This window comes from Rhinoraja longicauda, chromosome 4 (genome assembly GCF_053455715.1).
Source record: "Rhinoraja longicauda isolate Sanriku21f chromosome 4, sRhiLon1.1, whole genome shotgun sequence".
Taxonomy (NCBI): domain Eukaryota; kingdom Metazoa; phylum Chordata; class Chondrichthyes; order Rajiformes; family Arhynchobatidae; genus Rhinoraja; species Rhinoraja longicauda.
Window position 1 is genome coordinate 23,549,607 of NC_135956.1, and position 13,848 is coordinate 23,563,454.

Sequence of the window (13,848 nt, forward strand, 5' to 3'; positions counted from 1 at the left end):
GTTTCCCTAAATACCAGTCGCAACTTAACCCTTTGTTATGATGTCACTATTTATTTTCAGACTTTGTTTCTCTGCATGTGCTGCCTTGCAACATTCCTGTAATAGCAGCCAACCTGCAAGTGAACCAGTAAATCCCACTTTTCTGTCCTTTAACCAATAATTTAAACATGCAAATAATATATTAGCACCACACTTGTGCTCTTGAGTGCAACAGCCTTGCATTTGACAACTGCTCACAAAAATGGTGAATAAAACTGACTGCTGCCTAATCTGTATTTTTAAGTTGATGGAACTTTGCAACTCAGTGATGTTAAAGGATATTTATTTTACAAAATGCTGGAGCAACTCAGCAGGTCAGGCAGCATCTCAGGAGAGAAGGAATGGGTGACGTTTCGGGTCGAGACCCTTCTTCAGACCGATGTCAGGTGGGTGGGACAAAGGAAGGATATAGGTGGAGACAGGAAGATAGAGGGAGAACTGGGAAGGGGGAGGGGAAGAGAAGGACAGAGGAACTATCTAAAGTAGGAGGTCAATGTTCATACCGCTGGGCTGCAAGCTGCCCAAGCGAAATATGTTAAAGGATATGTCGTTAGGGTAACAGATTAGCCAAGATATTAGCTGGATCAAAGTCTCAGCACCAGGAATCCAACTTTCACCCTAATCTCGTATGTTACACATGTGGAGCTCCCATGTTCTGACTACACTTATTTCTGCATGGTGCATTGGTTTTTTATCACATTTGCTGTACATTACTGCCTAGTCTAGGTAAGTGGCAAAAAGAGTCAAAGGGGAGTTGATAAGCATGTGAGAAAGAATTTTCAGGGATGAATGGAAATAAGTGTGGAAATGTCTGATAAGATTGCTCTGCAGGGGCCAGCATGGACCTGATGAGATTAAAAACACCTACTGTTTCTTACAATTGCAGACTACGAAAGATTGGCAATAATATGTATACCATATGCAGGGAGGCAGAGGCAAATTAGGAAGATTGTGAGCCTTTTTCAGGTAGTATTGTTAGGATGGCTGTCTTTGTTGACTCACCATCTGAAAAAAACTGGAAATAGCAGGTTTATGGAAGCTCTCACCAGATGGGTCTATTCGTTACAAGAATCAACTTAAGTCTAGTCCCAGCGTCATTTTCTCTTTATACAGGTAAACACTGAGTGTTCGTTAAAGCTTTAGCCGTGATTCTTCCTATTTTGAACTTGTGAAGCTGGATGCAGAGGCTCTGAAAGCCACCGGAGCTAAATGACTTCTCTGTTCAAGCCTACTAAGAAATGGAGGGAGTCTGAGGAAGATCCCTTGATCGGACCTGGGATAGGTAAACTGAATGTTCAGAGAAGTGCTGGGGCTGATTTAATTAATGTGAAGTACACACAGAAGGACCGAGAGAGCCTGGCATCACACGAGAGTCTGGATTATTTGCCATCTCACAGTGACGTTTATAAAAAATGGCTGAGAGAAATGCCTTGCAGGTAATTAATGCAATTGCTAACCATTTTTTGTAATTTGCCTTTCAGAGTTGAAAAATTAATGTTTTTAATGGTTAATGAGAGATTAATGGATATCTCTGGTTGCAGCTAATTGGATAAGGAGCACAAAAACAGGCAGCATTTTTTTGTCAACACTAATACTATGTGTAATGCACACATGTGCTATATACAGACCTTGACAGTGGATGAGATTAGACTCGGGTGGGATTTGCTTCATGATGGAATAGCCCACAAATGGTTCTTGCATAATCTCGTGCACAAAGGAAATGCTCTTGGTGTCCATATCCCAGCAGAAATGAATGGCATTGAGAAAATTAGTTGAAGTGGGAATGGATGCAACTGTTTCCAGAGCTTAATTTATTCAGAATATATTGACTTAAATTCATAGGTATAGCCAAAGAATATAAGGAATTGCAAATTACAATCATTTTGTCCCAAGATTTTCCTTTCATGATTTGGCTGTCTTGCAAATTTGCTGAAGAAATTTCACAAATGACATCCAAGCGATTTTTTGAGCATTGGGTCAGAAGTTTTATATTCAATCACACTGAAGACAACTGAGAGGCGGGGGCGATTTGGCAATCTAGGAAGTTATATGGCATCATGTAACTTGGTATTGCAATTAAGCTGTCAGCATAAAATTGCAGCCAACAATTCTTAAAGATAATTTTGCTTTTAATTAGATATAAAACATATATACAGTCTGAAGAAGGGTTCCGACCCAAAACGCCACCTATTTATTTTCTCCAAATATGCTGCCTGACCCGCTGAATTATTTCAGTACTTTGTGTCCTTTTCTGTAAACCAACATCTGCCATTCCTTGCATTTTTAGTCAACACTAAACTGTACATATATATACAGTTAGTATGGTTTGTCGGTTGAAAGAAACAGCATCACATAACATTTACAATACAGTCACAACTAGATGTCTTTCAAATTATAAAATTTGGTTGGTTGTTAATTGCAGGTATTAAATTACTGCTCCTCTTCATCTATTAATGACTACACTTCCGCGGTCAAGGAATAATGGAACTCTGGTGATCATGGTGGAAGCAATTGTAAGGGGAGGCAGACAAGATGGCACAAGAATGACATACTAACCAACCTAGGATGTTGCTGCAGGTAGTATCTCCTCTTGCACCATAAACAGCTATAAAAGGACATGCCTTATGGATGAAGCCCCTTGCCTCATTTCACTTGCCAGCTGACAATGACTATTGTTAATACAAAGGCACATAGTCTCATTACAATATTTCAATTATTAATGATCAAAAACAGCCTTTTGAGCAATCACTGGCCTGCCCTTCATTTTGGTTTCCGGCAGAGTAGGATGAAGTTCCAGGTTTTGAGTTTCAACCTTTGACTTGGCCCCAAAACCGATTGTTTTATGAAGGGTAAAATTCAGCCTTTGGGATCTGAGAGACCTGAAGGGTAGTTGATCAGATCGCAAAATCATTTGCTATCTGGTTTATCAGGCAGGTTGAAACTTCCAGGAAAGTATTTCAATATTTTACTTTATATATCTTAGGCAGTTTTCTCACTCTACAGGAGTGCCAATGCCTAAAAGCATCAAGCATATGTTGTGCTAAGCTACATTCAGCCTGTACATTGCAAATTGATACAAATGGCATGTGACTTGTGCCGTGCCTCTGCTGGCCTTATATCTGTTGACCAATTGCGAGATTTGTGCTGGAAGTACACACTAAATGATGCAAGATAGAGCCGTTAACTTAGTATGGAAACACCCTGATAAAGAAATTAATCAAAGTCCTGAAAAGTCAATTAACTCGAGAGGCCCATAGATGTAATAATTGAAGCTACAAATTCTCACACTACAAATAGTAAATTTCTCTTCAAGTTTGTAAAATTTTACATTTTAAACTGATTTTACTTTCTGTTTCTTAGCTCTCAGTGTATCTCACTGGCCCCATTTCCTACTCCAGCAGCTGTCACTTGCTTTCTATACTCTTAAAATCTTGGGTGGGATAGACTGTATCTTTACAAAGGCACAGAAAGTAAATGACAATGATGGAGAACAAAATGGGATAGATGAGATTAAAATTCAGCTGTCTCTCACTGTGGCCCTGTAATATCCATCAACAGCATTATCAATTTCTATTTTTTGATATATCTGAGATGTTAATATGATCTTGATCCAATGGGCCGAGGAATGGCAGCTAGAGTTTAGAACGTAGTACAGCACAAGAACCTTCGGTCCACAATGTCTGTGTCAAACATAATGCCAAGACCAACTTGTATCTGCCTCCACATAATCCATCTTCCTCCATTCCTTGCATTTCCATAAGCCTATCCAAAGGTCTCTTAAATGCCACTATCATATCAGCCTCAACCACCACCTCTGACAGCAGGTTCCAGGCACTCACCACCCTCTGTGTAAAAAGAAAACTTACCCTGCACATCTCCTTTAAACTTTGCCCCTCTCACCTTAAAGCTCTCTTGGTTTTGGTTTTTTCTGTCAATGGAAAAATGTTCCAACTGCCTACCCTATCTATACCTTTCATAATTTTATATATTTCTACCAGATCTCCCAGCAACCTCTGGCCTTCCAGAGTATATAATTTAAGTCTGTCCAACCACTCCCTGTAGCTAATAGCCCCTATTCCAAGAAAGATTCTGGTAGACCTCTTACACATCTATATACTAAAACTCTAATTTGTTTGTTTGTTTGTTCCTGAACTACAGCCAAAACGGTACACGATAGCGCGGCAATTTTAAGCCCACCTCACTCACCTTCATCCCTTTGCAGCTAATGGAAGAAGTTTCATTGAAATCAGTGTTATATTTTGTAAAGTTATTCACATTTTAAAGTTTAAAGCTTTAAAGGGGGGGGGAGGGATAAGGGGAGTTGAGTGGGGGGAGGGGGAAGGAGGGAGAGGGGGGGGGGGGGGAGGAGAGGGTACTGCACCAATGCAGGAGAGGTTTGGGCCCAATGGGTCCACTTGGTCTAGTCCTTTTTAAAGCCTCCACATGCTTCATGACTCTTGAACTCAATGCTCTGATCTGTGAAAACAAGCATAACATGCCTTCTTTACCACTCTATCTGCTTGTGTTGCCACTTCCAGGGCGTTTTGGACTTGAACTCCAAGATCCCTCAGTTCATCAATGCTGTTAAGAGTCATGTAATTGTATATTTTCCCCTTGCATTTGACCTCCCAAAGTGCAACATGAATTGTGCTGCCAAAGCAAGTGGTAATGGCAGCTACAATTATGGCATTCAATAGACGCTTGGACAGGTACATGGATAGAAAAGCTTTATAGGGATATATGGGTAAGGCAAGTGGGACTAGCTTGGTGAAGCAACTTAGTCAGCATGGATGAGTTGGACCGAAAGGCCTGTTTTTGTGCTGTTTAGCACTCTAACTGTCTTAGAGCGATACAGTGTGGAAACAGGCCCAACTTGCCCATACCAGCCAACATGTCCCAGCTACCCTAGTCCCACCTGCCTGGGTTTGGTCCATATCCCTCCAAACCTGTCCTATCCATGTACCTGTCTAAATGTTTCTTAAACATTGGAGTAGTCCCAGCCTCAACTATTTGCTCTGGCAGCTTGTTCCATACACCCACCACCCTTTGTGTGAAGACGTTACCCCTCAGATTCCTATTAAATCTTTTCCCCTTCACCTTAAACTATGTCCTCTGGTCCTCGATTCACCTACTCTGGGCAAGAGATTCTGTGCATCTACCTAATCTATTCCCCTCATGATTTTATACACCTCAATAAGATCAGCCCGCATCCTCCTGCACTCCAAGGAATAGAGTCCCAGCCTACTCAACCTCTCCCTATAGCTCAGACCCTCTAGCCCTGGCAACATCCTTGTAAATCTTCTCTGTAGCCTTTCCGGCTTGCCAAATCTTTTCTGTGCTCGTAGAGAGGTTTCATAGAGCCAAGTCATAAGATGAGCAGCTGTGAAAATTCTGCTACATTGGTAAGAGGATTTTTTAGATTTATTTTATGTTGCTGTATTTCTCAAAATGTTTGACCAAGTTTAGATTCATGTGTGGATGTGGAAGATGTGAACCTGTAAGGTGTTCTCCAGTTGTCGTTCAATGAATTTACTGCTATTTCTCAGAAATGTTGTTGTGTTTGAATTTGAATGGAAAGGGATAACGGTAATACGCATTTTTAAAAAATAGTTGTGCACAACGTTGGTGAGGCTGTACTTGGGTGTATTGTATTCAGTTTTGGTAACCCTGCTGTTAGAAAGATGCCAAAGTTAGACACAAAATGCTGGAGTAACTCAGCAGGACAGACAGCATCTCTGGGTGATGTTTCGGGTCGAGACCCTTCTTCAGACCAGACCCAAAACATCACCCATTCTTTCTCTCCAGAGATGCTGTCCGTCCCGCTGAGTTACTCCAGCATTTTGTCTCTATCTTTGGTTTAACCCAGCATCTGCAGTTCCTTCATACACATAGGAAATATGCCATTAAGCAGAAAAGAGTGCAGAAAAAAATTATGAGGATGCTGCCAGAACTGGAGGGACTGAGTTATAGGACGAGTTGGACAGGCTGGAACTTTATTCCTTGGAGCATACAATATTGATGGGTGATATAGGTGCCTAAAATCATGAGGAGATTAGATAGGGTGAATGGACACAGTCTTTTTCCAGGAGTTGGGAAATCAACAACTAGAGGACCTTGGGACTTTGGATTGAGAAGAGTTTGGACCGTAAGTTGGCATTAGCAGATCCAGTAAAAGAAGGGCTATAATTGTACCAGCCGTGAGCACAGATAGTTGGATTTGGCAGCATTTTTGCTCTGAATATTTTCCATTCTTGCATTATTCTATATGGTCCAAAAACTGAAGACAGAGTAACCTCAAGTTTTAAATAACAGAAATTAGAGGTTGGGACCTCTCTGCGGAGCAGTCCATGATATTTAGCAGCTCAATACCAGGCATTCATGAGCAGTGTAGATTTTTAACCCAGCACAATCTATAGCCTTGAGGCCTGGCACACCCTTCATTCCACCATTACCAACAATGTAAGGGCCCAGCCTTGGTTCAATGAAGAGTGTGGAAAATGCCAGGAACTGTGTCTAAGAATAAGGTTACAACATTAGAAGAGATGCGATCTATTGGAGAAGCTGCATCCTGTGGAGAGACCTAAGTGATCCTTCAGTGATCATAAGTTCTGCAGACCTGCCACATCCACTTGTGATTGGTAATGGACAATTAATAAAGGAGGAGGACCCATTAACTTTTCATTCCTTAATGATGAGTGCAAAAACAGGACAAAGCCATTCATGATTTTTTTTCTGTTATGTGGATAATCACTGTTTCCTCCATTGGTTATCTCCTTCATAAATGCTAATCTTTGCCAAATTTCATTGATATCAAATGTGACTTAGAACACAGGGCACAGTTAAGACTATTTGCCCCAAAACTTTCTTGACCTAATGCTGTAAATTTATATTCTGGCACTACCCGCACCGCTAACCAAGAGTGAGGTGAGAGTTAGTCCCCTCAACACTAAAGTACCATTGACACAGTTCCAACTCCATCTTTAAACTTTTGGACTACACCACTGTTGTTGGACAAATTGCATTCAACAATGAGTCAGAGTATAGGAGGGAGATTGATTGTCTGATTGAATTGTGCCAGAACAACAACCTTGGTCTCAATGTTGTAAGGCCAAGGTGCTGATTGTTGACATCAGAAGTGGGAAATCGAGAATCTACGAGCCTGTCTTCATCGATGGATCAATGGTGGGGAGAGTCAGCAACTTCAAGTTCCTAGGCATGCATATCTCTGAAGATCTGTTCTGCGACCCGCACATTGATGTATTCATAAAGAAAGCCCATCAACGCATCTACTTCCTTGGAAGATTGAGGAGAATCAGTATGACGACGAATATTCTATTGAACTTCTACAGGTTTTCAGTAGAGAGCATACTGACTGTTACATCATGACTCGAACACCCAGGAACAAAGGAGATTACAAAAAGTGGTGGATATTGCATTGTGGGTACTGACCTTTCCATTATCGAAGGGACCGATAGGAGGTGCCTCCTCAAAAAAACAGCAGGCATCATCAAGGACCCTCATTACCCTGGCCAAGCTCTCATTTCACTCCTGCCATCAGCAAGAAGCTATACAAGTTGGAAAACTGAATTCCAGGTTCAGGAACAAATTATTCCCAACAACGATCAGGCTTTTGAATATTACAAACACCAACTGAACTACGAAATGGCAGGATTGCACTAGGGACTTTGAACTTTTTGCATTAATATTGTTTTAATTTTTTTAATTTTTTAAATTTATTGTTTTTTGTTTATTATATTTATGTGTGTTTACGACCTGTTATGTTGCAGCAAGTGGAATTTCTTTGTTCTGTCTTCGATACGTATGGTAAGTAAACACTTGAGTGTCTTCAACCAACATGGTGGAGCAGGTGGTCTAACGTTTCCATGTACCTATTTGAGATACTTGGAAGATCACTCATTCTCCTTCTTCTGTTCCAGGTCAGACTGGGACCAATGGTTTATGATGGGATTGATTGGAATAGCAGTTGGAATCCTGGGTTTTTTTGTATACCAGGCCATTGACTCAATTATTACATTGAAATGGATGCTTGTTCTACATTACATCCAGGTAAGGAACAATAAAAAAAAGATTGTATGTGAATTGAGATTACATTTTCTTTTCATTTTGCTGAATTGAAATAGGTTTTATTATACAATTATACGACTACGAAAACAGAAATGACACAGGTTCTGTTTCTAAATTTCTTGTTAAATGAACTCATTGTTTTATAATTATTTTATCAATGGTACAACATTGATATGTCTTATATATAAGGCTGGAGTATAGTTTACTTAGCTCTTCTTGTGCCATATACCATCTCTGATTGAGGACAGTTGTCAGTTAATAAAGGCAGTTGTGGGTGCACTCTGTTATAATTTCTCCTCACTAGAAAGAGACTGATCAGTTCCATGGTAAGTCACAGTGGGGAGTTATCAGAAAATCACTGTGTTTGATGCTGCATCGACTGAATGTGCCAGCCCTCTCCTCAAAAATAATGTATAAAATAAATATCATATTGATCCTCCTCTAATTTCAAATTATTTTTTTAAATTTTGTATATAGAACAGTCAATATTTCCTCACTTGGATCTATGTAGTTGGAATTGGAGTGATAATGGTCGCACTATCCTCTGGAGTGGTGCTGGTAAGCTCCCCTCTAATGTAAACTTTTCACACTGGTCATGTTAATTATTGAATTATATTATTGACAGTTAATGACCAATGATTTTGTTAATGTGATCTCCAGTTATGGGATATCAAAGGAAGGGAGTGGGGTTGGAGACATTTAGGTCATACAGGTGGAAGAGAAGGATAGCTGACAGCGGCTTGTCCACTGAAATAAGCACTCAAAGAAACATTTATGCATTTGAGTTGTCGCTTGGGCTATTGGGCAAATTATTTAAATAACTTGGAATGTTAAATGTTTACCTTTCTGCACATGCTGCCTGAACTGAGTATTTTTTCAGAATTTTCTGCCGTAACTTCAAGCTGATGTCTCATGAGATCATGAAATCTGTATAACTGTACAATAAATCACGAGTCAGTATAATTCATTATCACCTCTCCCAAAGCCAACAATAGACCATTATGAGCTCTACATTTCTCTGATTATTATTGTTTATTTGCATTTCTCCCATTCATTTGTCCTAAGTACTGTCTATATCTCTCATTTCCTTCCCCTGTCTCTCATTCTCATGAAGGGTCGCAACCTGAAACGTCATCTATTCCTTTTCTCCAGAGATGCTGAGTTCCAACTTTTTGTTACTGCGTTTTAACCTGCTTTGCAGTTCCTCCATACACATATGTCTTGCCATGTTGTTCCATAAGTGGACATTCTTACTCCTTGCAGGATACAACAGTATCATCCTCCCATATGGCCAGTCTGACCAAAGGACCTCCCAGCTGGTTTCTGTCCTGCTTCCTGACCAAAAGTGGGAACCATTTCCCTGATCCTTGCAGCCCTCGTATCATCCTCGGTTATCAAAATGTATGTTGTTGCTGTGATTCCACCTGGATAAATGTGGCTCTATGGGCTGACAACCTTCTTTAAAGGCTGTGCAAAATAGAGTGAGGTCCTGTCAAGAATGAACTAGTCTCTTATTCAGAATTAGTCTGAAGAAGAATCCTGATCAAAAACGTTGCCTGTCCATTCCCTCCACAGATGCTGCTTTAATTTGCTGTTACTTTGATTTTTGCTCGATTCCAGCATCTGCAGTTTCTTGGACCTCGTATTGGTGGTGGTTTCTGGGTTTAAACCTTTCAACAGCATTCCACGCTGGACTAATCTATTCATAGAGCCAGAGTATCACAGAGTCAATGAGCGTAGAAACAGACTCTTCGATGCACTATGTCTATGCCTGCATAGTACCTATCTACACTAATCCCATTTACTCAATTTTGTTATCTTCTATGCCTTGGCAATTCAAGTGTTTCTCTGGATGCTTCATAACTATCTCCTCAGGCAGCTCAGTACAGACTCCAAATATTCCCCTCAGATCCCTTCAAATACTCCTACCACTCACCTTAAATCTATGCCCGCTCATCTTTTACACCACCACCATAGAAAAAAACCATTATTCCTATCTACAATATCTATCAGCCTCATAATTTTATTAAATGTATGCGTTTACTGCTCTGCCTTTTCTGCGCCAGGGAAAATAAAACCAGCCTAACCAGTCTGACCTTATATCAGCAATTTGAATGAGAATGTACAAGACAGGATTAGTAAGTTTGCAGATGACACTAAAGTGGGTCGTTTCAAAGCAGTGAAGATGGTTATCAAAAATTACAGCAGAATCTTGATCAGCTGGGCAAGTAGCAGAAGAATGGCTAATGGAGTTTAATGCAGGTAAGTGCGTTATGTTGCGTTTTGGGAAGTCAAACCAAGGGCAGGACATTCACACTAAATGGCTTGCCCTGGAGGGTGTTATGGAGCAGAGGGATCTAGGAGCACAGGTACATAGATCCCTGAAAGTGGCATCGCAAGTAGATAGCATAACAGTTGTATAGCATGTTGGTGAGGCTTCATTTAGAGTATGTGTTCAGTTTTGATCACCCGGCTATAGGAAGGATGCTGTTAAGCTGGAAAGAGTTCAGGAAAGACCTACAAGGATGTTGCTAGCACTCAAGGATCTGAGCAACAGAGGGAGGTTAGACAGACTAGAAGTCTTTTCCTTGAGCACAGGAGGCTGAGGTGTGATCTTATAAAGATGTATAAAATCATGAGGGGAATAAATAGTGTGAATGCACAGAGTATTTTACCCAGAGTAAACGAATCAAGAACCAGAGGACATAAGTTTAAGGTGAGAAGGGAACGATTTAATAAGAATCTAAGGGGCAATTTGTTCAGCCCGCTGTCCCAAAATATTTCATAAACCATATGAAGAACTTGGCTAAACCTACATTTGCAGGATGGATTGAGAGATTCTTTATAATTCTTGCTGATTAACATTGTTTGTTTGGTGTTTCCAGTTTCTCTGTCCATTAGGAATGCCAAGTGGTTTGCCGGAAGTGATTGGTTTTCTGAATGGTGCCTCAGTTGAATATATCTTTCACATTAGAACGTTGATTGGGACCTTGGTGTCTTGTGTGTTAGCTGTCGCCTCAGGACTCTTCTGTGGGCCAGAAGGACCAATGATTCATATGGGGTAAGAAGTTTACTGTTAAGATTAAAGTACAATGCTTCTCAGTTGAAACAAGAAAACTGTGAAGTTGCAACAGATTCAGTGTCTGCTCAGATCAAGATAATTAATGATTGTCCATGTCACACACCAAAGATCTCTTTTTGTTTGCACAAAGGAAGTATTACTTGCTAATTAATTTTCTAGAATCAACAGAAAAAAATTATTGGAAGTTGAAGCAGGTTTTTTGGATACAATTTGCAATAAAGTATCCTCCCGTTATTTGCTTTGTCTACTGCATTTTGTCACAGAAAACGAGATCCTCCTTGACAAATATCCACAGTGAAGAAATCTTTAAAAATTATAACTAAATATTCTGAGTCGTCCACATACTCCATCTTCAATGGTTGTCTGTCTTCATAGATATTATGTTATTCCAACTATGTAGTCTAGTGTGTTCTGAAAACTGCAGTGTTACTTTGAGGGTCGATATGCAGTGATCAAGTCCAGGACGAAGTCATGATACAATTATTTGCAAATGAGAATATTATTTAAAACATTTCATTCAATTCAGCAAATGTCGGATAGGTCATAGAGAAGGTCAGTGTGGGAAAAAATGAGAATTCACATTTTAGCAAAAGAGGGACTCAGGACTATATCTAAAGGACACTTTTGTTTCATTATAAAAGTAATTTCACACTTTGTATACTATACTTCATTGGTATTTTTTGGTGTTCTTGTTCGACACACAAAAGAAGGAAAAACATGTATTCCCCATAACTGATGTTCATAACATTTCCACCATGTGTTCAAAACAAATAAACTGGATCAATGAAACCATGGGCATGTCCAGGTGAGGTATTTCCATGTCATGTGTTTTGACCAACAACAGTAAAGGATACCTAGTTTTTAAAAAACTGTTTGTTGATACTTGCTATTCTCCTCTGTGCGTGTATAAGCAAGCTGAGATATAAACCAAGAGCAAGAGGTTTTTCTAGTGTGATGGTGAATGATACAGACACAGGGTTATATGAAGCCTTGTGGAGACATTTCACTAGATAGGTAAACTTGAATTGGATGTTTAGTGACTTCTTCCATTTATCTGAAATAAATTTGACAGAGAAGCTTGGTCATCCTGGAAATACAGCATAACTTTTTTTTAAACCATTTTCTCCGATTTTCACCAGAATTCCAAACAAGTTACACCAGACGAACTCTCGAACCCCCCGGGAAATTTAACGACTTGAGTGTTTCTCCTTTGCAAAAACTTAGGAATTTAATGCATTTTAAGTCCAGAAGTGTTCATTGCATTTTTTGTGCATTGAGCAGTAATATGGAGTCTCGAATCACTTGATTCCACAGTGACACAATAGTTAGTGTTGCTGCCGTACAACTCACAGTGACCATCCTTCAAATTGCACGATATTTAATTTGTCAGAAGAACATGCCTTCCAATTTTGCAGCGTACCAGTTGAGCCTGAAACAGATACAACAGATACAAGGTATGTAGGTTAATTGGCTGGGTAAATGTAAAAATTGTCCCTAGTAGGTGTAGGATAGTGTTAATGTGCGGGGATCGCTGGGCGGCACGGACTTGGAGGGCCGAAAAGGCCTGTTTCCGGCTGTATATATATGATATGATATGATGATATGATAACCAATTTATTAAGCCGCCCCTGTATAAAAAGTACAGCGAACCTGTGAACCAGATTGGAGGACGGTTGATGAGAAGCTCAAGGAGGGTTCAAAGCAAGATCTGAGAGTCCTTGATCTCATTCCAGGAGAGCCTGGTGGGAGAAGTTGCTCACAACGATAAGGTGAGAAAGATTGAAAAAGCAATCTCCTGAACAGTGTCCTAGATAGGGTAGCACCCCTTAACAAATGCCAGATCTTATTGTTCAACCGCGGGTAATGTTTCATTTCACTACACATTTATGTGTATGTGACAAATAAACGACTATTGACTATTGATCAGGCCTGAATCTCAAATTCAGAGCTTTTTCAATGGTGAGCACTTGTGCCATTGTAAGGATGTTTTGTTTGGTGGAATTGACGATGATGTGATTTGATCATTAAAAGCCACCTCTATTCTTTCTGCTGATTGGTATCGTCCTCCTGTAGTCATTTGCAATCTTTCACAATTTTTCTAATGTCCTCTTTGGACTCATCAGTAAATTCCAAATTCCTGACTTTGATTATCTTTTTTTAGTCAATAAACTTAGTCCCATTGTAGTGCTATATAGAACACGCTTCCTGTCTGTGATTTTGTTTTCATTCTTAGCCTTTGTCTTCCAACCTTTTCTTATACTGTGTTGGCACATTCCATTAAATTGGTATGTCTTGGCAACTTTTACAGTTTCATATCCAATTTATTTTGTGACTCCATACATACTACAACCTAAAAAGGATGGACAAAGGAGCACAGCGGCTGCCTCACAGTGCCAAAGACTCGGGTTCAATCCTGACTATGGGTGCTGGCTGTGTGGAGTTTGTACGTTTTCTCTGTGACCACGTGGGTTTCCTTTGGGTGCTCTGGTTTCCTCCCACATTCCAAAGATGTTCAGGTTTGTAGGTTAATTGGCTTCTGGTAATTGACCCTAATTTGTAGGATGTGAAAGTGATATAACATAGAACTAGTGTCCGGGTGATTGATGGTCAGTGTGGGGTGAAGGGCCTATTTCCATGCTGTA

At 40.0% G+C, this 13,848-nt stretch overlaps 1 protein-coding gene across 1 annotated transcript in view; it reads left to right on the forward strand.

Moving 5' to 3' along the window:
- Positions 1-1,006: 1,006 nt before the first annotated feature.
- LOC144593090 (chloride channel protein C-like) overlaps positions 1,007-13,848 on the forward strand; it is a 71,583-nt gene continuing 58,741 nt past the window's right edge. The window contains exons 1-4 of the mRNA XM_078398531.1: positions 1,007-1,475; positions 7,977-8,106; positions 8,602-8,682; positions 11,010-11,185. Of these exons, the coding sequence (XP_078254657.1) occupies positions 1,249-1,475; positions 7,977-8,106; positions 8,602-8,682; positions 11,010-11,185 (614 nt within the window). The 5' untranslated portion in view covers positions 1,007-1,248. The remainder of the gene's footprint in view (positions 1,476-7,976; positions 8,107-8,601; positions 8,683-11,009; positions 11,186-13,848) is intronic.